The sequence below is a fragment of the Sphaerodactylus townsendi genome, linkage group LG16 (genome assembly GCF_021028975.2).
Source record: "Sphaerodactylus townsendi isolate TG3544 linkage group LG16, MPM_Stown_v2.3, whole genome shotgun sequence".
Lineage (NCBI taxonomy): Eukaryota > Metazoa > Chordata > Lepidosauria > Squamata > Sphaerodactylidae > Sphaerodactylus > Sphaerodactylus townsendi.
In genome coordinates this window covers 9,979,232-10,004,941 of record NC_059440.1, presented here as the reverse complement: position 1 = coordinate 10,004,941, position 25,710 = coordinate 9,979,232, and the positions used below count along the sequence as shown (strand labels likewise).

General features: G+C 52.7%; 1 protein-coding gene across 1 annotated transcript in view; it reads right to left on the bottom strand.

The window, feature by feature from the left end:
- MYO18A (myosin XVIIIA) overlaps positions 1–25,710 on the bottom strand; it is a 132,601-nt gene that overhangs the window by 9,454 nt on the left and 97,437 nt on the right. Inside the window, exons 27-37 of the mRNA XM_048518590.1 lie at positions 24,325–24,435; positions 18,468–18,572; positions 18,170–18,316; positions 17,764–17,877; positions 15,906–16,022; positions 15,027–15,110; positions 14,089–14,226; positions 10,910–11,095; positions 8,718–8,857; positions 7,625–7,669; positions 3,117–3,239 (exon numbers count right to left, since the gene is read on the bottom strand). Coding sequence (XP_048374547.1) covers positions 3,117–3,239; positions 7,625–7,669; positions 8,718–8,857; positions 10,910–11,095; positions 14,089–14,226; positions 15,027–15,110; positions 15,906–16,022; positions 17,764–17,877; positions 18,170–18,316; positions 18,468–18,572; positions 24,325–24,435 — 1,310 coding nt within the window. The remainder of the gene's footprint in view (positions 1–3,116; positions 3,240–7,624; positions 7,670–8,717; positions 8,858–10,909; positions 11,096–14,088; positions 14,227–15,026; positions 15,111–15,905; positions 16,023–17,763; positions 17,878–18,169; positions 18,317–18,467; positions 18,573–24,324; positions 24,436–25,710) is intronic.

Genomic DNA, 25,710 nt, shown 5'->3' with positions numbered 1-25,710 from the left:
ATTGCGCATGGAGGGAATTTAGGTCTTACTCTATGGCTCCAACCTTTCCTCTGGTCCCTAAACTGTCTTCAATTCATTGTCGAAGGCTCTCATCACCAGAACCAACTGGGTGTTGTGGCTTTTTCAGGCTGCGGTCGGCGGTCCGGCAGTTTGTGCTTCAAACGCTTCACCTGCATCTGTGGCTGGCATCTTCAGAGTGTGTCTCTCTCATCTTACTATGACGTGCCTCTGGAAATGCCAGCCACAGAGGCAGGTGAAGCGTTCGAAAGCACAAACTGACAGACCGCGGCCCCTCGCCCAGAAAAGCCACAATACTCGGTTGACTTCGATTCATTCCGCTGCCAACTAATTGGAGAAAGCTGGCTGAACGCAACAATAGATTCCCAGCGCTGGGGGGAAAGAAGGCACCGCCTTCTGGAGCACAACATTTTCCGTCCACACCGAAAAAAACCAATTAAACCAATTCGGAGTCTACCCCAGCTCTTCCCCTCCTTGACACATGCGTGCATAGGACAGGGAACCAGGAAGAGGGAACACGTGGGGTATGCCGTGGAGACAAACGCAGACCCACCCACCCCCGGTCAAGCGAGTATCTCGCTACATGCGGAAGCTATACCTGCCAGGGCTGGGTGACCTGCAGGCTTGGGGGTGGTGTAGGTGTTGGGGGGGGGTGCCTCTTCCTGGCACACGCTGAAGGGGGAACCTGGCACCTCCTGCCGCTCCTCGGCAGCACAAAAGGCACTTGGCAACACCCGGCAGGCAGGCTCAGCCCGCGCCATCAGCGGCAGGCTTCCAGACAGAGCCGCTGGTTGCTATGGCAACAGGTGTCCTATAAATAGCCCAGTCTGGCTCCCGGTCACTTCCAAAGGAGGAAGGGGAGAGGACGGGCAGCTTCGGCAGAGCCATCGGTCTCCACGTCCACCCTGGAGCCGGTTTCGTTGTTTGCAGCGGCTGCCTTGGAGCGCGGCAGACAGCTGGTGACCGTGGAGAAGGGCGGGGTCTATTCAGAGGGAGGGGGAGTGGTCTGCCACGCGGACCCACCCCCAAACTGCCTGCGTGGGCTTGATCCTGTCCTGCATCTACAGCTGCCTGGGCAGAGGACCTGTCGGATTTTGTTTCTGGCTTCTCTGTATTGCCAAATCCTGCCTGCTGCCCTCCTGCCAGAGAGGTACGTGCCAACCCAAGGTACTGCAGGGCTGCCAGGCTCCCAAGGCATGGAGACACCCCCCCTTCTGCCTCGCCCACTGGCCAGCGGGGCACCAAGACACCTCTCACGAGTAGCCCAAGGAAGGCAAGGGGCTCATTCCCAGCTGAGGAGGGTGTGATGCACCCCAGTCAACCAATAAGGAGCAAGCAGAGGCTGACACATCCAAACAGAACTGGGCTGCAAGGGGCACGAACAGTTAACGTGATGCCCACAATATGCCTTCACCAGCCTCGGAGGCGCATGGCTATGTCATTCAGGAACAGTGTGCCTGGCCGGGGCTGGCACAGAGGGGAGAGGCTACCTTCTCGGACACAAGGGACCCCCCCAGCCAAAGGTCTCCCTTGGACATCCCAGAGAAAAGGAGCATTGCAGCATGGGTCAGGCTTTGGAGGATGGGAAGTTCTCCCTGTTAAGGAAGGAGAAGGCCGGAGACAATATGGAAGAAACAAGTGGACATGGGGACACTGCCCTGCCGCTTGACCATGGGAAAGACCGGCACCCATCACGCAAGAGCCAATGAGAATCAACTCCCTCCTGCAGGGACCAAGAGGGTTCAGGCACAAACACGATCTCGGCCTACTAGATTCTGCACTGAGCCGAGAAAACGGCCAGCAGGCATCTTTTCTCCCTTTTCCGTGATGCCACCCGATGAAACCGACTGCCAGTGGATTCAAGATAGAAGTACTTCTTCACTCAAAGAGTGATTGGCTTGTGGAGGTAAAAATTAGGCAACCCTCGCACAGCCAGGGCAGAAGGCAATCAATGCACACAAAGGCTGCCGGCGCATCTAGCTTGGCCTGCGTGATTGGGGGGAGCATGCCAGAAGAGGACAGCGAGAAAAGCTGTTTGTCCAGGCACCCCTGAGCAGGTTCGCAGCAGACGTGGAATCGGAACCTGGGACTTCCGGGTTCAAGCCCTGGACTGCCATCTTACAGGAAACCCCACAGTGCTAATGCCTCAGTCTCAGGGCCCAGCTCTGCAGGGTGCCTTTGGGAACTGTGCACCAATTTACACAATCTCCACCGATTTACACAGTCAACAACGTCACCAGCTGGAATTGCGCAATTCAAAGTTCGGGTTTCTGTGAAATGTTTTGAACTAGAGCTGCAAAAAAAAAAAGAAGAAGTCTCGCAGCAAGAAGTACGCTCACGGGGCTGATTCCAAGGGCAGACATCGCCCCCAGTGCTTGGGGGAGTCAGTGCTTCTTTCCCAAACCAAAGGGCCATCCTTGGCTGCCCCCCTCCTCGTTGGAGCAGCAGGTGCCTCGAAAGAATGCAGGACTCGACACTTAGGGTCTGCCGGGAGAACCAGAGCAGAAGCTGCTGCCTCCGGCACAGGATAATGCTTGACGTGCCACCTCTCAGTGTTGTGAGATTGCTCTCAGCACCCCCTGGCAGCCATTCTGTGGTGGCTCCCACTTCCCATCCTCAAAATTTCCAAAGTGCCCACAGACCAGAGGCGGACCTACCGGGGGGTGCGCCTAATCCCTCCCTCTGCGGCGCCCCCCCCCCACTTACCTTAGTGAAACAGTGCCCGCTGGAGAAGTGGCCTGTTCAGGCTGAAAACGGCCTGGTGGGAACTACACTTCCCAAGAGACCTTGCGAGCCCCAGGGTCTCATGAGAAGTGTCGTTCCCACCAGGCCGTTTCCAGCCTGAAGGGAACAGGCCGCTTTTCCAGGCTAAGCTAAGGTAAGGGGGGGAGGGCGCCATGGGGGGGGGGGACGGAAAACACAGAGTGCTCCCGGCCCTGCCACAGACTCAGCAAGGCTGGGGACCCCTCTGCTAAAGTATCCAGTGAAGGTAAAAACACCCCTGCAGTGATGGGCCTCTCCAGCTGCTTGTGTGGGAAGGAGGGGGTGTGAGTGTAACCACCTTGCAGGAGAAAAAGGCCGAAGCCCACAATGCCAACCTGCTGCTCTTCAAGCTGCCGTCCTCCGAGACCGCTTTGGAAGAGCCTTTGTTCTTGGAGAGCCAGGACTTCACGCCATCCACACGATCTTCTAGCTCCGAATCAGCGTCCGAGTCACCCTCGCTGAAATGGCGGCGGGAAGAAGAAAGGGAAGAGTCAGTAACCACCCTCTGAGGCCCCCGCTGGCACCAGCTTGGCATGCAAAAAACATCTAGCCGAGAAAGGGTTAATTGGTGTTACAGAGGTGGCCCCGGCCCCACCGTGTGCTTCCCAGGGAATGTTCTTTTGTGCCCCTAGTCCCAGGAAGGAAAGAGAATCCTTTGCTTGTTACCCTGCTGAGAGGAGAGGAAATCCTAGAGCAGTGGTGGCGAACCTTTGGCACTCCAGATGTTATGGACTACAATCCCCATCAGCCCTTGCTAGCATGGCCAATTGGCCATAACATCTGGAGTGCCAAAGATTCGCCACCACGGTCCTAGAGCTTACCAAAGCAGCGGTCAAGACACCACCCTCTTTCCCACAAGGATCTGCAGTCATCAGGGGCGGCCTCACGCACAACCAAAGTCAAGTTCCTCACCCTAACATGTCTCACGGTCTGTTCTTGTTCTTCTGGCTAAGCTTCACTACGCTGCCCCAGAAAAATCCCTTCTGCAAACACAGCTTCTCCCCAAAGCTCTGATTTAGCCTCTCTTCCCCCTAGCCTCCAGTTGCACCAACAACCACTTTTTAAGAGCACACCTACACTACAGGGTTACAGTCAGGGTTTCCCTACCTCCCTCCCCCCTCCCCCCACACACTCTCTCTCTCTATCCCCGCTCTGGTCAATGCAGGCAGAGCCACCGTGGTGTAGTGGTTAAGAGCAGGTGCACTCTAATCTGGAGTAACCGGGTTTGATTCCCCGTTCTGCCACTTGAGCTGTGGAGGCTTATCTGGGAAATTCAGATTAGCCTGTCCACTCCCACACACGCCAGCTGGGTGACCTTGGGCTAGTCACAGCTTTTCGGAGCTCTCTCAGCCCCACCCACCGCACAGGGTGTTTGTTGTGGGGGGGAGGGAAAGCAGTTTGTCAGCACCTTTGAGTCTCCTTACAGGAGAGAAAGCCTGTGGAGGCTTATCTGGTGAACTAGATTAGCTTGTGCACTCCAACACATGCCAGCTCGGTGATCTTGGGCAAGTCACAGCTCTTCAGAGCTCTCTCGGCCCCACTTGTGAGAGGAGAAGGGAAAGGAGTCTCCTTGCAGGAGAAGAAGACGACTTTATTTACGGTCAATGACCAAATATCCTTGCAGGAGAGAAAGGGGGGATATGAATCCAACTCCTCTTCTTCTTCAATTGTATCTTGGCAAGGGGCAAGGAGCCTGTCAAATCTGACATGGTGGCGGGACAAGAGAAGACGTCTTACAGTGTCCATGTTAAAAGTACAGTTCTCTGGGTAGGAGGCAGCTACACTCATTCACCTGGTATGTGTGCATCTAGTGAAGGTAGTAACTCACTCACAGAAGCAGATTAACAGGAAAATGTGGGGGAAGAGGTGGGGAATGGAAATGACAGAAAGGTTTTTTTTTAAGGTGATGGCAGAAAAAACAGCACACCTCGATAAGAGGGGCATCTGAAGAGGATGGTTAGAAACCAGCCCCGTTGCCTTTCCCCCATTCCTTTGGGGTTTGCCTCTTCCCTTCTGGAATTAACCGACTCTTCTCACTGCCAATTGGACAGGCTCTCAGGGTACTAAAAAAAGAAGCCCCGCTCCCCTCGATTCCTGGCATAAATCTCTTCCCCCCCACCCCAGTGTTGCCAGGAGAGAAACCCAGAATTATGGCCCAGAATAGATAATAAAAGGAACAGAGGGCATTGCAGCTGCAGGAAAGGGAATATTTCAGCGCCGCTTGGCTGTGAGGGGAAGGAGGGGAGCGCAGCGGCTTCGTTTTTACGGCCCTCCTCTTGCCGAGTGTCAAATTAAGGCAGAGGTGAAGAAGAGGGATGCTGCCGTCCCCGTGTAAACTGGAGTTTAGCAGCCGGCGCAGCATCAACTTGGTTGGGCGAGAATTTACAGCCCTGAGCAAATGAGCCTCCCTGCGCAAGTGGGGAGCAGGGCCAGATTTATATGCGGGCGTAAGCGAGGCCTCATCCGGCTTAAATCCTCTCCTTTATAAGTGGCGTTCATAACTGTATTGATTGCCTTGAGCAGGAAGGTGGTGTATATGTGTGGGGACAGGGGGGGAATCTATTCCTGCATGTGAAAACCACGCTCGTATAAATCTCTCCTCTAATAACGGTGCTGTTTACTACTTTCATTAGGATTACGGCAATTGCAACTGTATCTATACGTAAATCGGAGCGTTGTTTCTTTTCCCACCTTGCGGGGGTCTATAACTCTCCTGCGCGGCGCTAAGTGGGATCGTCTCCACGGACCCGAGGAAACTTTGAAGGAAGCGCCTAATGCAATCTTAAACGAACGTGCTCTCCTATGCACCGAGGGCTTGCTCTCTGTTTGGGGAGGGGGCAACAGACAAGCGCCTCCTCCGAATCCGGAACCCCCCCCCCACTCGCTAAGACTAAAGCAACCAGCTCCTCTTGATCAGCCAAACATCTCCTTCACCAGGCATAAATGCTGGGAGGCGGTTTGTTGTTTTTTGCCTTGAAAAAAAGCCAAGAAGCCCCGTAAACAAACTCTGGGGCAGCTGAGATTTTAAATTGTCGGAATTAAACCTCACGTCAAAGGCAATTTATGTCGAGGCTAGCGTGCCATTAGTTAACTGGGATCCAAATCACCAGGGAACCAACAAACGCAGACTGAACTGTGGGGGACATTAATTGTGTGTGACAACAAGGCTCTAGCGGCCCTCTATCACTGCTACACACAATTACATTTATCATTAGCCGACACAGATCCTGCCACGGCCCAGCCAGGCCCATCCCTGGCTCAAGAAATAGAAGCTTTGCCAAATCCATCCCAGAAGGCAGCCCAAGACTCCTGGTCACAAGAGTGTCCTTGAGGCCCAGGACAATGGGATATCTAGTGCTGGGCTGGATAGTGGTGGTCCGAAAGTCCCCTGTTTAGCCCAATAAACGATGACCCCGCCACAAAAAAACCCGTATCACAGCCCGTACGTTCCTCAGTTGCAAAATCTGACTTTCCACCTGAAGGAAGTTGAGGCCAACACTAGCTCCCAGATCTGTGTGCTTTTACAACTCCTGTGTTTGCAAACCCTTTGCTGCATTCACACACACACATTGCACAGTTAGTTGGACACTTGCCACTTTGCATTGTCGAAGGCTTTCACGGCCGGAATCACTGGGATGTTGTGGGTTTTCTGGGCTGTATGGCTGTGTTCCAGTAGCATTTTCTCCTAAGGAACAGGGCCATACAGCCCAGAAACCCCACAACACCCCAGGAGAAAATACTACTGGAACACGGCCATACAGCCCAGAAACCCCACAGCACCCCAGGAGAAAATGCTACTGGAACACGGCCATACAGCCCAGAAACCCCACAGCACCCCAGGAGAAAATGCTACTGGAACACGGCCATACAGCCCAGAAACCCCACAACACCCCAGGAGAAAATGCTACTGGGACACAGCCATACAGCCCGGAAACCCCACAACACCCCAGGAGAAAATGTTCCTGGAACACGGCCATACAGCCCAGAAACCCCACAACACCCCAGGAGAAAATGCTACTGGAACACGGCCATACAGTCCGGAAACCCTACAACACCCCAGGAGAAAATGCTACTGGAACACGGTCATACAGCCTGGAAACCCCACAATGCCACAGGAGAAAATGCTACTGGAACACGGGCATACAGCCCAGAAACCCCACAACACCCCAAGAGAAAATGCTACTGGAACACGGGCATACAGCCCAGAAACCCCACAACTCCCCAGGAGAAAATGCTACTGGAACACAGCCATACAGCCAGGAAACCCCACAACACCCCACTTGCCACTTGGGTCATGGCCTCCCCCTGGTGCAACTTTCCAACAAATAGAAGCAGTTTAGCCCCCGTCCCTAAAATACCGCCAAAGAGCTGCCAAGCAACAGGGCAAAAGCGTGCCCCTTTTTAGGCGCTGCTTTCCTCTTCATCCCAGTAAAGGCTGACAAAGACGGACTCAGGAAAGGACCATGTCTGAATCCAACGCCAGCTGCACGGCCGCCACAAGGGCAGCAATTGCTCCCCTAGGAGCAATTGTTCCCCTAGGAAGGACAAAATCACTGGGTCCCTGCGACTCCCATCCTGGCCAACCCCTTTAATTGCGCTCTTCCTCAAAGACCAGGCAAGGTTCCGTGCTGATTTGTCATGCATACATTCCCCATCCCACCCCCCAAGCTGTACTGGGTCACAACAAGCAGTTAGAGTGTCAGAGTGGCGCTCATGCAGAAAATGCGTGTGACTGCATCGGGAGGGGGGGGCACACCACGGCCCAAGCACCCTCCGTGGCATGCTTGAGGTTAAGGGGAAGCAGAAAGTTTCTGAAACCCCGGGAAAACCAACTCATCCTCACAGCTTATTCCTGCGTTTCTGGTACTTTGTCACCATGTCCTGCAAACTGGGAAACAGGGAAGGAGGGGAAGAAAACAAGCAAAATGAACCGACCAAAAAAAAAGAAAAGAAAAGAAAAAGGCAAAGGCAAAGGGAAACAAACCCAACCACGTGGAAACAAAAATGGAATGGAAACCAGAAGTGCGGGTGGAGCGGAAAGAAACTTTCTGCAGCAACTTTTAGGGATCGCCCCTGATAGTTAAAGTAAGGGCCAAATGGACTGGGCAGGGAGGATACACGTGAACCCATGAAGCTATCTGACAATGAATCAGAGACTCAGCCCATCAAGTCAATGTTGCCTACTAAGATTAACAGCAGCTCTCGTGGTTCTCAGGCAGAGGTACCTTGCATTACCTGTGGCCAGATCCATTAACTGGAACAGTTGGGAATTGAACCTGGGACCTTCTGCGTGCAAAGCAGATGCTCTACCATGAAGCGGTGGCCCCCCTTTGTACCCATTTCCAGCTTCAGCAAGGTGTAGGATGGGGCGAGAAGATGGCAACCATTGCTCACTGAGATACCTCTGCATGCCTGTTCACAGCTATTGGCCAGGAGACAACATGGAACCCCCATGTCCAGAGACAGTCCACCTCCAAGGACTGGAATATGCTGCCACAGGAGGTGGCGGCCACTAACCTGGATAGCTTTAAAAGAGGCTTGGATAGATTTATAGAGGAGAAGTCGATCTATGGCTACCAGTCTTGATCTGAGATTGCAAATGCCTTAGCAGACCATGTGCTCGGGAGCAGCAGCAGCAGGCCATTGGTTTCACATCCTGCATGTGAGCTCCCAAAGGCATCTGGTGGGCCACTGCGAGGAGCAGAGGGCTGGACTAGATGGACTCTGGTCTGATCCAGCAGGCTCTTTCTTATGTTCTTACTAGATACGGATGACACCCTTGTGCAGATTGTATCCAGCTGCCTGCTGTCAGAAACAGAAGGCTAGCCGAGAAAGGCCAGCCCAGCCCAGCCCAACAGCTCGTATAGGATCAGGGCATAGACAGAGAACCAGTCTGGCCGTCCAGGTATATCCATCCGCCCTCCATTCGTGCTCACCTGTTGATCAGATCCTCGTTGTCATCGCTTTCCATCTCATCCTCGATCGCAGCCTGAAGATCCCCGATCCGCTTGAAGGCCAGCTTCAGGTCCGACTGCAGGCTCTGGTTGGCTGCTTCTAAGCTTTCTAGGTCCATCTCCTAGGTGAGAAAAGAGAAGCCTCAGTTCAGGAAGCAGAGACTCAAGGCAAGCTGCCCTCAGCCACTGGCCTCCGTGCACAAGAGGGCATCTCTGTTCCACTGGCCACACCGGACTCCTCCGTAATCAGAGGCCAACCGGTGCTCTGCTCTGCAGTGAGGATATGTCTCCTTTGAGAGACAGCGTAGTGTAGTGGTTAAGAGCAGGTGCGCTCTAATCTGGAGAACTGGGTTCTCGCTCTGCCATCTGAGATTCCTCGCTCTGCTGTTTGAGTTGTGGAGGTTTATCTGGTGGAGGCTGACCTGAGGAACCAGATTAGCTTGTGCACTCCGACGCATGCCAGCTGGGTGACCTTGGGCTAGTCACAGTTCTTTGGAACTCTCTCAGCCCCACCCACCTCACAGTGTGTTTGCTGTGAGGGGGGAAGGGAAAGGAGTTTGTCAGCCCCTTTGAGTCTTCTTACAGGAGAGAAAGGGGGGATTCAAGTCCAACTTCTTCTTCTTTGGGGTAGTTTTCATTGCAGACCTGCTCACACTTAAGGTGCCACAAATCTCAGAAATTCTATGGTTCCTGAGAGTGGGAAGAGCCTAATGTTTTCCATCATTTTGGGGTTCCCATTCCTTCTAGTCTCCCCCCACCCCAACTCCTTGCGGGCATTTCTAGGGGACAAAGGCCAGTTTTTGCAACCACAGAAATCAAAAATATAATAGATGGGGACAGTTTCAGAAGGTGGCTGGCATATTCAGATGCAGGGGAAACGTCAGGAGAAAATGCTACTGGAACATGGCCACACAACCTGGAAAAATGACAACACTCTACTTAAGTGCTTCCAGAGACAGGCTTTGTCAATTTCCCTGTACAGCCACATTCATCAGAAAGGGAGGTGAATTAGGGGAGGAGGGTGTTGCAGAAAAAAGGAGTGTGTATGTGTTGAGGGGGAAAGCCAGCAGGCTGACCCCCAATTTTCACGGGCACACTTCTGACAGTGTCCACGCCTCTTTCTGTACTCCTTTTGTTGATACAACGCAAGCCCGGCCGTCTGCACTTGGCATTTGCAGCAATCAATCATAACTAGCCATCAAAATATCGATACGAGAAATCTCAACATAAACATTCAAAGGGCATTAAAAACAAAGTTGGCCATCTTGCGAGGACTGGAAGCGACCCGGAAGTGGGGGCAGGAAAGCCACGCAGCAGGCAGCGTGGCACGTCCTTGCATGTAAACAGAGAAATGTGAGAAGACCCTCCCCCCCACCATGACCCCACTACAGAGCGAAGAGCCCCGAAGAAATCACCCCATGCATAATGGGCCGGAAATTTCATTCTCCCCCCCAGTGACTTGCAAACTGCGTTGTGGGAATCCTGGATGGGGGTGGGGAGGTTCCTCAGAAGTTTAGCAGTAGCTGCGGCTAAACACTCATGAGTGATTCTGATGGGTTTTCCGGGCTGTGTGGCCGTGGTCTGGTGGATCTTGTTCCTAACATTTCGGCTGCATCTGTGGCTGGCATCTTCAGAGGTGTATCACAGAAAGAAGTCTGTTACACACTGTGTAACCTCTTCCTTCTGTGATACACCTCTGAAGATGCCAGCCACAGATGCAGGCGAAACGTTAGGAACAAGATCCACCAGACCACGGCCACACAGCCCAGAAAACCCACCAGAACCAGTTGAATCTGGCCGTGAAAGCCTTCGACAACTCATGAGTGAATCTGACCACCTCCTTGCTACGTGCATCCAAGAGTCGGAGCGGTGTAGAGGTTAAGAGTTACAGATGGCAATCTGGAGAGCTGGGTTCGATTCCCCGCTCCTCCACATGAAGCCTGCTAGTGGGGGAAGCAGCTTTTATGTCCAACACGTGAGTCACCTTGCCGTGGGAGTGGGGAATGAGGGAAGAGATCAGGGAACACGGGGGCATGGCAGAGGCCAGGCGGGAAGAGTCCCTTGAAGAACAGGCAGGACTGGAGTCGTACCCCCCACAGGCTGATGGGCACAATGGCGGTAGTCTGGGACACGCCTCCCGCCCCGCCCCTCACCCCTATTGCCTCTCTCCTTACCAGCTCGTGCTTCTTGCGGCTGGCCTCAGCCTCTTTCTTGGCCAGCTCGGCCATCTCCTCCTTGGTGTCCCGCAGCTGGCGCTGCACCCGTTTGTTCTGCTCCTTCTCCCGGTTCTCAGCGGCCGTCCGCTGGTCCCGCTCTTCCGTCAGCTTCTCCATGTTCTCCTTCAGTCGGGTGGCCAAGCTCTGCGGAGGACAGGGGAGCAGGAGGCAAGGTCAAGAGAAAGGAGCCTCAAGGGGCAACTTCTGGGTTTGCTACCGCCCACCTCAAAAGCACAGAGATGGGGTTGTGGGGGGTGGAGGCGGGGGAGGTCAGAGCTCTGGATCACCGGGTTCTAAACCAAACCATTCTCTTACTTTGGCTGCCCCCATGCCCTGCCTTGACATACGGCAGTGTAGGTGTAGAAGCTGGGGAAACAGAGCAATATTACACAAATATTACCAAATAAAAAAAGATTTGCTTCCACCCCCTCCCTGGGAAATGGCAGGGGGGACGTCAGCTGGATGCTAGACTCCAGTTCTCTCCCTGCCACTGTTCCCCAAGTCTACACGGACCTGGGAATTGGTAGCAGGGAGCCCCCGCCAGCTGAAAAAGACCAATCGTGTTCGGCTTTTCGGCACGAAGGCTATTCGACTCTGCCAAATAGTCTTGGGAGTTTTTTAAAATCGTACATTGAAAACCCAAAAAAAGACAATATGGCTTTGGGGGGCGGGGGGCGGGGGGGGGAATAAGGTGATTTGGTTTTACTGGATCGCCACCCCTATGCTGGAGCAGAATATGAAGCCTTGTCTCGGAATATGAAGCCTTGTCTCAGAATGACTCTGGTCAGCCTAACTCATAGAATAATAAAGAGGCTACAGGGGCCATCAAGTCCATCAACTCAGTGACCTCTGCTTTGCTAGGAGGGACCTCCCGTACCCCCAGGTCAACAGGATTGCGGTGACTCCGGGTTGAAAGGCCAATGAGTGAGTCCGGACGCCGACCGTGGCCTGACCTTCCTTCCCGTCCTCAACAAGGGGCCGAGATGCTCCACCCCCCACTCCTAAGCAGTGCTGGGCAAAGAAGAGACAGCGGCAGCAGCGCACCAGGGCCGGGGCATCAATATTCATCGGCTGCGCATAATGGTAGCAGACAGCAGCAATTACCGAGTCCGGGGCCCAGGAATGAGTGTTGCCCAATCGCTCCCCGCCGAGCGCTAATGGAACAAACGAACCCAGCACTATGAATTTACATGAGGAGGGATGGACCGGCTTGCAGAGGAGAGAGGGAGGGAAAGAGCAGGAGGGTGGGTGCAGAGTTTCGCTTTTGAGAGAGAGAGAGGAACTTTTCTCCCCAGGCGTGGGCAGAATAATCAGGGGGGCTTTGGTGAATTGGAAAAATAGATTTAACTTTGTGTGAAGTAATTACAGCATGTAATGTAGGGAGAAAAATAGATTCCATCCTTTTGCGGCAGCTGAGTGCTGTCCCCTGCATATTTATGGGGGGCGCGGGGGGGGGGGGGGGGAAGGAGAGGGGGGGAAACGAATAATGGCACGGAAATATTAAGAGGGAGCTCTAAAGCTCCTCGGCTCCCTTGCCGGAAAAAGGAGCTGCAGCGGCAGAATATAAAACAGGGCCTTTCACAGGTGCAGCAGAAGAAACGGCCTGATCTCCGAGGCAGCTGTTGTGCGTCTGGACCGAGAGGGTTCCTAGCTAAGCCGGACCGGGGCAGTGTGGTGGGTTGGCTGGGAGTGAGTGGATGTCCGTGTCACAAAATACATGGCCCTCGGCCCCCTTCCCAGTGCCAGCCCCCAGCCCCCAGGCACCCTCCTCCCTTTCCCAAATAGCTCAACAACTCCTTGTCCTCCGGCCCAGTAGGGGCCTTTCTCTGCTCTCTCTGACCTTCTGTCCCCTTACCATCGGACTAGACCAGTGGTGGTGAACCTATGGCACTCCAGATGTTCATGGACTACAGCTCCCATCAGCCCCTACCAGCATGGCCATGAACATCTGGAGTGCCATAGGTTCACCACCACTGGTCTAGACTAACAGTTCAAGACAGTGTTCTGGGATACTCAGCGGAGAAGCTAAGGTGGATGGCTGCGAGGGGAGGGGGGTGGTGACTGGCAACAGACAGTTTTTGGCCCGAGACAGAAGGAAGAGGCAGGAGCTGGATTAGGGGGTGGAGGCATCTCACAGTGTGTTTCCTGCCCACTCCAAACACAAACGAACAAACAAAGCACATGCTGATTGTGACAACTGTGATGGGCACCGTGTGTGCTGCCTGAAAGGGGGAGGCCTTGACAATGTTCCCAAGTGGGTCTGCTACCACATTATTGAGCTGCACATTTAGACCGCAAAAAAAGAAAAGAACTTCACACGATGCAGAATTCACTCAGCAATTGACTTTAAAAGGAAAGCAGATGCGTGCAAGAACGAGAAGAGGAATTCATCTATGGGTACCAGGCGTGGGAGTTAACCAGAACCTCCAAGTTCAGAGAATGTCTACCTCTGAACAATAGGTACTGGGGCAACAAAAGGGGGAGTCTTTGGTCTGTGTCCTGAAATGGGCTCAACAAATCCTTTCTGATATTCTCATCGGTTGAACGCTGGATGTGGCCGCGCCGGTCAGCTGAGGTCCACATCTTTTTGGTAACTGGGCTATCTCCTGCTACTCCATCTCCTGCTATCTCCTGCTACGAATGGCAAGTTGTCTACGTTGGAGGCTACCAGGAATCTGTGGACAGTGAGAAGAGCAGTAGCCCTTCTGGAAACAGCGAGAGACAAAAAATGTGTGTGCCCGTGCAGGATTAAAAGAGCCCCCTCTGATCCACTGCAGCCCTGCGCAACCCGGTCTCTAAGCTTTCCACAGAGCGCGCGTGCTGCTCTTGAAGTTTTGTTCCGCAGCCACAAGGACTCCCCACAGCGTCTCTTCCAAAGGAAGCTCGGATTCTTCCACTGTGATACACTATACCCAGCAGTCAGCTCTGACTGAGACTGAGCCTGCGTCACTCAGCCCTGCCCAGGCACCAAGAGGGGAAGGGAGAAGACTGTATCCGGGAATGAGAAGGGCTGGCCACAAACACGGCAAGGTCAGCAACTCAAGACAAAGACTACCTCCTCCAGGGTAAAGGAAGCCAAACCCAACAGTAAGCCAGCCTCCCTTCCACGGCTCTCAAGACAGCTCAAGGATCCTTACCTCGAGGCGCTTCACTTGCGTCCTCTCAAACTCCAAGCGTGTCTCCAGCTCGCGGATCTTGGCCTCCTGCCTGCTGACCAAAGACTTGTCCACCATGGATTGCTCAAGGAACTCCAGCTGGCTTTGAAGGCTTTGCAGCTGGAAGGAGAAAGAAAAGGCCTTCAAACCACGGAACAGGAAGAAGAGTTGGTTATTATACCCCACTTTTCTCCCTTGAAAGGAGTCACCTTCCCTTCCTCTCCCCACAAGAGACACCTTGAGAGGTAGGTGGGGATGAGAGAGTTCTGAGAGAACTACGACTAGCCCAAGGTCACCCAGCAGGCTTCATGAGTAGGAGTGGGGAAACAAACCTGGTTCACCAGATAAGAGTCCGCCACTCTCTTTCTTTTTAATACTTTTTTTATTATTTTACCAACCAAAAGGATCCACAGAAAAGAAATGGATTACAGAGCAAAACAAACATAACGATTGCAACAGCCATCACAATTATAAAATAATGATAACAGACCCATAATCTTATGTAGGTCAAAATAAATCAAAATAATCTATATCATTAATAAGTATAAAATGGATCTGCATTCGTGGTCTCAATAAAAAAGGAAGCTAACATTAACTGGAACACCGAATAAAAATGGCTTTAGCTGTTGGTCGCTTGAAAGCCTAACTAATTCTATCTGTAATTTTGTTGAATATATTTTTAAATATTAATAAATGAAAGCATATAGTTACATATACAGAAAAAAATTACAATAATCCAGAAAGTCTCAGTCTGGTTATCAGAGTGTTATATATACTTGACTTACAGTTATCTACTGATGTACATATATGAAAAGATACTCAGTACTGTTGAAAGAGCCCACTGGTCTTAACCACAACGACATGCTGGCCTGGACAACAGACCAGGCCGGGCCTTGCCTCCCCGCCTGCCCCTGACGTACCTTCTCCTGCAGCTCCTGCTTCTCCTTGTTGGCATCTTCCAGCTGCGACTGAAGGTCGTTGATCTGAGCCAAGTCCCGGGAAGCCTGAGGAGCACATGATTGTCAAGGTCTATCTGGTTGCCCAAGGCCCAAAAGAGGCTCCAGGTCTGCCTTCAGCACAAGGCATCCCCAAGAACCTTGTGCCATCCCCAAGGAGGCTTGATCAAGCACAGGGTGACTTCTAGCTCCAGGGCTAGCCCCCAGCTGCCAGGTGGCAACTTCTGAAGCTCCCAAAGAACTGTTTGGCCTTCCTCCCCCAAGGCTGTCCTTCTCTCAGAGGGAACAGGGTTAACTCGAGCATGTAAGTCCCAAGCTGGGACACTCTAGCCCAGGGGTCTGCAACCTGCGGCTCTCCAGATGTTCATGGACCACAATTCCCATCAGCCCAGCCACTTGGTCAAACACATAGGGATGAACTCTTCACTCCACCCCCACACCCAATCCCTGGGGGGGAATGACATCTGCACCAACATCTGTCCCTGGCCTACTTACCTTGCCAGTGGGAGCCTGCTGTGGACCGAGGGGCGCCCAGTGGGGGCCCAGCCAGGCTGCTCCTTCTACCAGCACCGGCCAAAGGAGCAGACTGGCTGGGCCGCCGGGCACCCCTCGGCCCACAGCAGGTTCCCGCCGGCAAGGTGAAGGGGGAGGGGATGATTCTCCACTTCCCCCACATGACTAGCTGGCGTGTGACTGGGGACATGTGACCCACATGTCCCCGTGTACGCTCCGCCTCTGCTGGGGTGCCTGGCAGAGGGAGCAAAACTGGGAGTGGGAATGACTAACTGGCAATCAGAAGAAGCTGCTCTATTGCAAATGCAGAAGGGCGGGAAAACGACTTGCCTGAGCCACGGCTGCCTTGTGCTTCTTCATCAGCTCATTCATGTCCTCTTGGTCCTCCTCCAGGCGACTCTGCACCTCGTTCTTCTCCCGCTGCAAGCGGCTCAGTTGTTCTTCCAGCTGGCAGAGGAGAGGAGGAGTGGGAATGGGGTGCTGCCCAAAGTCCCCAAGTTTCAAGCAGCCCAGGTAGCAGGCGGGGGGGGGGGCGTTGTGGGCATTGGTCTATGCCCAACGCCCACCAAGTGGTGCAGACCGCACATGACTCTACTGACAGCTAGCTGCTGGATTGCCCATGTCTGCTGGATACCCAGCCCAGCCTGAAGCAAGAGGGTTCCTTAGCACCAGGCCGAAGGAGAGGCACAGCTGCCCATGAAACTGCTTGCAACCTCCTCTGGCAGAAAGGGGCTTCCCTAGTTGGGGACGGCCAGCAAACACTGGCAGGTGCTCCTATGTGCCATCTTGCCACTCTGCGTTGTGCGGGGGGCAGAAATACAACTTTTGCTGAGACTTGCCTGGCATGTGGCAGACTAGAGCAGAAGGAGGAAAGACAGAGCCTGATTTGGAGTCGTCCTGCCCAAACCCAAATCTCCTTTTTCCTACTCCAGGGTTTGTCTAAACACCAAGCCAGTCGTTCAAAGCAAAAGCTAGCTGTGCAGGGTTCCGGCTGACCGGCGATCATGACATCCTCAAGAAACCTCTCCCAAAGCGGAGAGCCTAGGGATTTCTCTCTCTTTTTAAAAATATGAGGAGTGTGGCAACACGCACACAGTCAAAGGTGGGCAGCCGGCCTGTGAGGGTTGCAAAGTTCGCAGAATGAGAACGACACATTGGGGTTTGCCTCTACTGATCCAACTGCAAAGCTGGGAAGAAGCTCGCACTCTGGTCAATTATGCACAAGGTGTTCGCTGCATGGTGGTGGTGAATGTCCACCACAGCAAGATTTCTTGCACAGACCTATTTCCTCTAGCCTCGCTTTCACTTTCCACTCTCTCCGCGGCAAGCAAATCCACTTGCAGCATGATTTTAATTTTGCTTCGCTGCCAGAGTGGGGCAGATTTGCCAGTGGGCACAGCTTTGCCCTGGACTTCTTCCCTCCACCTTAAGCCAGGTGGCCAAGTCTTACCCACCTCCACTCCCTCGCACTGCTTTGCACACTTCCCCCTTGCCCTCCTCCTGTTGCAGACTACTTCCTGTTTCTTGTCCTGCTGTATCATTTCTACTGCCCGTGGCCACCCCGCTACTGCACATCTTTAGATCTTTAGATTTAAAAAAATTAAATAACCATATTGATAGATCAATACTAATACTAAAAAAAATGCAAATATAAGACTAGTTGATCAGTCCAAACACCCAGTTTGGCTTTGCATTTGATCGACAAACTGGGACTTCTCCAGTCTTGCAGTTTTATAGAAGAAGAAGAGTTTAGATTTATACCTCCCTTTCTCTCCTATAAGGAGACTCAAAGGGGCTTACAATCTCCTTTCCCTCCCCCCCACTCACCCCGCACAACAAACACCCTGTGAGGTGAGTGGAGCTGAGAGAGCTCCGAAGAGCTGTGACTTGTCCAAGATCACCCAGCTGGCGTGTGTTGGAGTGCACAGGCGAATCTAGTTCCCCAGATAAGCCTCCACAGCTCAAAAAGTAATTGCTGAATTAGTAAATTGTTTATTCAGTGCTTCGACTGCTAGCCAGTTTTGTGCAAACTGTCCAGGTTTTGTATTCTAGCTGCACAACCTCTCCCTTTACTATACACAGAAAAGCTCTCACAAAGCAACAGGGTCACTTGGCTTGCCTGAGCACTAGGCAGGACCCCACCCTCCACCTTTTGGGGGTAGAGAGGCGGACGGAGAGAAGTACTTACCGCCCCCTTGGCCTTGGAAAGATCGTCGATCTGTAAGTGAAGGTCCTCGATCTCCACCTCCATGGATTTGCGCGCTTTCACCGCAGCGGCACAGGTAAACTCCGACTCTTCCAGCTGCGGGGAGAGCCCCCCGTCCCCAAGGGAGAGCAGCCATCAGAGCAGCGACCCCAGACTGTGGCGGGCCACAGCTGCCCTTGCCAACCCCAACATGACCACCTGACATTGTTTGCAGAGGATGCCCAAGCCAGGCTTCCTTCTGATCTGCCCCTTGCGGCAGGCTTTGCCAGGAAAGATCCAACGCAAGACCTTCACAGCATCGGCACCCTTCGGCTGCCAAAATGGGCCCAGAGGGGCAAGGACAAACCTTTGCAGGCAAGGGGCCTGCCACCCTTCCACCACCCCCTACCTGATTTTTAAGCTGAGCAATCTCCCGCTTGCTGGGCGCATTGTTTTTCAGGTGGTCCAGCATGACTTGAGCATCCGTTAAGAGGGCCTTGGTGCGCTTCAGATCTTTCCGCAGCCGCTTCTCTGTCTCAAAGTCCCGCTGGTTAACCTGGCCGGGGAAGGGGGAGGGGGAGTGAGGGAGACTTGGAGTCACTTGCATGCTCCTTCCTTCACTCTTTGGCAACAGCCTCACCCTCCCACCCCCAATCCCCCCTCCCAGCCTAGAGCAGATGGTCTTGGTCATTCCTGAACATGCGTACCTGGTCGCTGACGGTGGCCAGTTTGCTTTCCAGGTCCCTTTTCTCTCGCAACACCTTCTGCTTCTCCTCGTACTCCTCTTCCAACTGCATCTCCATCTGCTTCAGCTGCCGGGCACAGAAACTTCTGATCAGAACAGCCATTCGGGCCAGTCTGGCTCGCGGCATGCACGCGCACCGCCACTCAACCCTATGGTTATGGGCAACTGTCACTCCCTCCTGGCATAAATCAGCATAGAATCATAGAGTTGGAAGAAACCACCAGGGCCATCAAGTCCAACCCCCTGCCAGGCAGGATCACACAATCAAAGCACTCCCGACAGATGGTCATCCAGTCTCTCTTTCACAGCCTCCAAAGGGGGAGGCTCCACCACACTCCGAGGCAGCGCATTCCACTGTCAAACAGCCCTGACTGTCAGGAAGTTCTTCCTAATGTTTAGGTGGAATCTCTCTTCCTGTACCTTGCATACATTTCTCCTAGTCTCTAAGGCAACAGAAAACAAGCTTGCTTGCTCTTCAACTTGACATCCCTTCAAATATTTAAACGTGGTTACGTCACCCCTTCACCTTCTCTTCTCCAGACTAAACATACCCCCAGCTCCCTAAGCCGCTCCTCGCGAGACACGGAATCCAGACCTTTTACCATTTTTGGTCACTTGACGCTGGACCCGTTCCAGCTTGTCGAATATCCTGCTTGAACTGAGGTGCCCAAAACTGGACACTGTATTCCAGGTGAGGGTCTGACCAGTGCAGAATGGAGAGATACTGTTAGGTGCCTCGATTGAGACACTATACTTCTATTGCTGTAGCCCAGAATTGTGTTAGCTTTCTTGGTTGCTGCATCAGATTGCTGACATGTTCAGTTTGGGGTCCACTAAGACTCCCAGATCCTTTTCACATGTGCTGTTGTCAAGCCAGCTGTCACCCGTCCTATAGCTGTGCATTCAATTTTTTCTGCCTAAGTGTGCTATTTTATGTCTAACTCTGTTTTGGCCCAGCTCTCTAATCTGCCTGCTATCCCAGAGAGCAGTTTTGGAGTGCTAGCTAAGCATCCTGCTTGTTTCCCAGGTACAGGTGGCACGCAGGTACAGGTGACTTTCACCTCTAAATAGGCAGTTTCCATATTATTTGTATGTTTCTAAGCTCCAGTTTTAATTGTTTTAGAAGAGAAGAAGAAGAAGAGTTTGGATTTATATCCCCCCTTTCTCTCCTGCAAGGAGACTCAGAGGGGCTTACAATCTCCTTGCCCTTCCCCTCTCACAACAAACACCCTGTGAGGTAGGTGGGGCTGAGAGAGCTCCGGGAAGCTGTGACTAGCCCAAGGTCACCCAGCTGGCGTGTGTGGGAGTGTATAGGCTAATCTGAATTCCCCAGATAAGCCTCCACAGCTCAGGCGGCAGAGCTGGGAATCAAACCCGGTTTCTCCAGATTAGATACACGAGCTCTTAACCTCCTATGCCACTGCTGTTTTAATGATCTATCCATTTTTTAAAGAGGGTGTTAATGGTTTTAAAACATCTTTTCATTATGTATGTTTTAATTCCTTAGCTGGCAGAGCGGAGATTCGAACCTGGTTCTCCCAGAACCACCTGACATTACCGGCGACGCCATGATGCCTCTCTCAAAATAAATAGAATTTCAAGTTTCAAATAATGTCAGAGCAGTTTTTAGTTTGAACCAGGGAAGTCTGGAGTAGTCAGGTATTGTGACAAGGAGACAAACTGAGACAACGGTGTTCAACATCGGCTGGGCAGGCGCAGCCGTGCTTCTCTGCTTGTTTCCCAGGCTCCAGGGGAGGCAGAAGAGGAGTCTGGAAGGATCAGCGGCAGCAATTCGTGGTATCACGGGACAGTGCAGAGACGCCTTTGGCCAACCTGACCTGGAAGTGCCTCAATCAATGGTCAAGTGCCTCAAACAGTGCGGTCAAGTCACAGCTGACTTATGGCAAGCTTTTCAAGGCAAGAGACGAATAGTTTGCCATTGCTTGCCTCTGCCTAGTGGAACTGGACTTCCTTGGTGGTCTCTCAACCAAGTGCTAACTAGGGCCAACCCTGTTTAGCCTCCAAGGTCTGCTTAGCTTCCAAGATCTGTGCTATCCTTGTGCATTAAGTGCCTTCAAGTTTCAGCTGACTTAGGGCAACCCGGTACGGTTTTCAAGGCAAGAGATGAACAGGGCTGGTTTGTCGTTGAAGAAGAAGAAGGAGACTCAGAGGGGCTTACAAACTCCTTACCCTTCCTCCCTCACAAGAAACACCCTGTGAGGTAGGTGGGGCTGAGAGCTCCGAAGAACCGTGACTAGCCCAAGGTCACCCAGCTGTGTGTGTTGGAGTGCACAGGTTAATCTGAATTCCCCAGATAAGCCTCCACAGCTCAGGTGGCAGAGCCGGGAATCAAACCCGGTTCCTCCAGATTAGAGAACACCCGCTCTTAACCACTACGCCACTGTCTGCCTCCGCCTGCCAACCTAGGGCTTCCTTGGTAGTCCTGCATCCAAGTACTATCCAGGGCTGACCTGGCTTAGCTTTCAAGATTTGAAGACACCAGGTGTGAATGGAGCATCCCACTTTTCTGTCTACTGTCCCAAGGAGCCTAGAAATACATGAGCAGTACAGGGCCAGAGTGGCTTGGAGGGCGGGGCAAGCTGTCTTTGATCCAGCCTCTCATGCTGTCAACTGAGAACCCAAAGGTGGGGTCGGGGGGCTTTCAGTAGGCCTGGCCCCTGAAAACTGTTGGGTCTCACGGCCAACCTCTGGTGTTGTTCATGGAGGAACGGAGGACAACCAACCTGCCCGCATTCCTGGCTGGCGAGGCCATGACTCAGAGCTGCCTGCAGCCAACACTAATAGCTGCACAAGGAGTCAGCCCAGGAAGTGTTCATTTAGATAATTGCAGGTTAACGCCAAGCTGAGATGTGTCATGCGGCGTACGGCATCGGTGTGGGTAGAGAGAGGAAACGGTGGCTGGTTGGGCTGGTTGGGGCCAGGCAGAGTTCAGCGGGACAGCAGCCTGAGAAATAAAGGGGTTCTCTGGCTTCACCTGGGCAGGCTTCGCCTGCGGTGCCATCACTGGGCCCGAAGCCCCAAGTTTTCTGGTCCTGGAATCTTAAGAACATAAGAACTAGCCTGCTGGATCAGACCAGAGTCCATCTAGTCCAGCACTCTGCTCCTCGCAGTGGCCCACCAGGTGCCTTTGGGAGTTCACATGCAGGATGTGAAAGCAATGGCCTTCTGCTGCTGCTGCTCCTGGGCACCTGGTCTGCTCAGGCATTTGCAATCTGAGATCAAGGAGGATCAAGATTGGTAGCCATAGATCGACTTCTCCTCCATAAATCTGTCCAAGCCCTTTTTAAAGCTATCCAGGTGAGTGGCCATCACCACCTCCTGTGGCAGCATATTCCAAACACCAATCACACATTGTGTGAAGAAGTGTTTCCTTTTATTAGTCCTAATTCTTCCCCCCAGCATTTTCAATGAATGCCCCCTGGTTCTAGTATTGATTAATCTTGGCCTTCTCCTCCAAGTTTGTGAGGGTTTCGGCATAGATCCAAGCCCTTCTCTGCCACAGGCCTGAAGCGACACACCAAGAGCACACCCTGGGGCTGAGCTTGCCCCCCTATTCAGCCACCTCCCCCACAGCTCCCAGAACCAACCCGGGCTATGTCTGCTTTGGAAGCAGCAAAATGATTGGTTGTGGTGGGTTTTCTGGGCTGTGTGGCCATGGTCTGATAGATCTTGTTCCTAACATTTCGCCTGCATCCGTGGCCGGCATCTTCAGAGGTGTATCACAGAGGGAAGTCCGTTACACACTGTGTAACCTCTTCCCTCTGTGATACACCTCTGAAGATGCCAGCCACAGATGCAGGCGAAACGTTAGGAACAATATCCAGCAGATCACGGCCACACAGCCCGGAAAACCCACCAGAACCAGTTGAATCCGGCCATGAAAGCCTTCGACAACTCATGAGTGAATCTGAACACCTCCTTATTGACTTGCTTATTGCTACGTGCATCCAAGAGTTGGAGCGGTGTAGAGGTTAAGAGTTACAGATGCCAATCTGGAGAGCTGGGTTCGATTCTTCGGAGGTGTATCACAGAGAAAAGACACAGTGTGTAGCAGACTTCTCTCTGTGATACACCTCTGAAGATGCCTGCCACAGATGCAGGCAAAACGTTAGGAACAAGATCTACCAGACCACGGCCACACAGCCCGGAAAACCCACCCGAACTAGTTGAATCCGGCCGTGAAAGCCTTCGACAGAAGGATGATCCTCAAACAGGGACTGCGTGAAAAAGTACGGCTACTGCGCTTCTTTTCAAAAGGAAAGGAATAAAACCAAGGTTCTCAACTGATTAGAGAATTTTTTAGTTAATCAGTCATGTGCCTTCCAACCAGTTAATTTAATCCATTAAAATTAAACAAATTTGCCTTTCAGAAGGGTTGAAGGAGAAAAGAGAAAAGGGACACGGGGGGAGTCCTGCAGTGGCAGAAAAGCACACCTGGAATGTTTCTTTTTCCAACTCCATATGAGCCCTACGGGGCAGGGACTAAAACGCCCACCAAAAAGGCATGGGCGGTGGAAGGGCTTTGCTTACTGTCCCCAGCATTTGAAACTGGACCCTGAGCAGCTAAACTTTCACTGATTTACCTGCCTGTTGAACCTTGTAAACCTCCTTCCCACACACACACACACTTTTAACTCTCTCACCTATTTGCATTCAATGCCCCCTGGAGCCTGCTCATTCCCCAACTAATTCTTTCCTTCTTGCGTTAATTGACGAGGGAATGTTATTCTGGATATCTGGGATAAGTGTCTGCCTTGCCTTTGCAGTCATTTTAGTGCAAAGCAGAGTATTTTGCAGTCACTTTAGTGCAAAGCAGAGTATTTTGCAGTCACTTTAGTGCAAAGTAGAGTATTTGACACAGTGCGAAACAGACTTTTTCTCCGTGATACACCTCTGAAGATGCCGGCCACAGATACAGGCAAAATGTTAGGAACAAGATCCACCAGACCATGGCCACACAGCCTGGAAAACCCACCACAACCAGTTGAATCCGGCTGTGAAAGCCTTCGACAATACATAGAGTATTGTCGAAGGCTTTCACGGCCGGAATCACTTGGGTGCTGCGTGGTTTCCAGGCTGTATGATCCTCTGAAGATGCCAGCCTCAGATGCAGGCGAAACGTCAGGAGAGAATGCTGCTAGAACACGGCCATACAGCCCGGAAACCACACAGCACCCAAATACATAGAGTATTTTTGACCAAGCATCACACATTACGATTTGGAGACTGAGAAGTAAACTAGGGAGCCCCCAGCTACCTCTCACTTTTGTACGGAATCCACCTCCCAGCCTCAGGCAAGGAATGATACTTTCAGCCCCCTATTCCCGTCTGCAAGGGGGAATAATTATAGTGACCGATTTTACAGGGTTGTTGTAAGGATCACAACAGAGACGGAAGGTAGCGAGGAGGTGCTGTCCCTTCCTTTTGCATTTGAAGATGGGGCGGATGTAAATCACTTACGTAAATTAATGAAGCAAAAAAGCGACACCAGGAAAGTCTCACCTGGGAAAATAGGCCAATATCCCAGCCACCCATCCCAGGCACTCTTCCTACCTGTGGTTGCCTGGGGCTTCATCCTGCTAATTGGAAAGAGAGGTTCACACCCGCAAGCTCTCTGAGGCCTCAGCTATGCGGATTTCACAGGAAGAGATCAGCGGGACACAAAAAGCACCACCCTGACCCTTGGAAGCAAACGTAGAGGGCTTGCTGCTACCTTTCCCTGCACCGCACCAGACTGGTACTGAAGCATTTGCAAAAGGTACACAGCCATCTCCCCTATGCCACAGGATCCTCCTCACCTTCTTCTGGCACGACTGCCTGATCTCCTCCACCTCCTCGTCCCGGCTCTCCACCTCCTTGGCGTGCGTCTGCCGTAGCCGCTCCATCTCCATTTCCAGCCGGAGTTTGGCCTGCCGAGGAGAACGACTAAGAACCAAGGCAAAGGACCTTCCAACTTTCCCCCGTGGACCGGCAAGGGACAAAGCTCTAGGCCAGTGGTGGCGAACCTTAGGCACTCCAGATGACTCCAATTGGCCATGCTGGAAGGGGCTGATGGGAATTGTAGTCCTTAACATCTGGAGCGCCAAAGGTTTGCCACCACAGCTCTAGGCTGACCATCCTCTGAGCAGCAACAGAGAATCTCTCCCCAGGCACTCTCCTCCGGGTTGTGTGTCGACAACTACAGCTCTTCCTGCCTAGCCTCAATGTGGATGGGGACTTCAGCTCGTCGTCCTGCCTTCTCCTGAGCACTCTGCTGGCCACCTCCAAAAGAGGCCCGTCTTGTTGCCTGGCCCTTCAGACCTGGTCTTCCGGCCTCCATATATGCCCCCCCCCCCGCCCCATTCTTGCAACCTGTCTGTCCCTGCAGCTCTCTCAGTTGGATTCCTCAGCTTAATTTCCCTTCATTCTAAGGGCTTCCTCCATCAGACACCCAGGCAGTCGGCTCTGGCTAGCTGAGCAAACCTCTCTCTTTCTCACTCAGACAGGCTCCCACCGGTTAGGCTTCTGCTTTTGGAGGGCAACGATTCTGGCACCCAAACAAGCACTGCATAGTGCCACTGGGTGATTTCAGAGCTGAGCCAAGCCAGGGAAAGGGGGCGACCAACCACACCATGATGCCGCTTTAAAAGGGGGTGTGGCAAGAAGAGTTCAACTTTCTAACTCTTGCTCCTGCCCTCAATTGGCCCTCGAGAAAAACCAGCTATGGATCAAGGCTGAAAAGCCTCCAGGTGGTTTTTTTTTAATGTGCTTTTAACAGGAGCACTGTCAATCAGATTGAGTGGGCTTTGTAAAGAATGCTTCTATTTTTTGCTGAATGGGGTTTGCCTCCATGACCGAGCTCCTCCCCCTCAGAGGACGCCAGAGCTTGGAGGAGTACAATTCTGCCAGAGGTGCACTCAAACAAACAAACAAACAAACGCACGCACGCACGCACGCACGCACACACCACACACACCCCTACACCTCTCTCCCGGAGAGCCAAACTGCAATCTCGGCTCTCACATTGACAGGTTCCCTTTCACCAGCCGCCACCCACTTCAATCCCACTGGCTAATGCTGAGCCGCGGAGGCTTCAGAACAGCCAATCACGGAGAGGGAAACAGGGCCATCAACAAAAGACCGGCAAGGTGCCGTTTGGGGGCTCAAGCGCCAGGACCGGGGCCTCTGGACTGATGGGCTGGAAA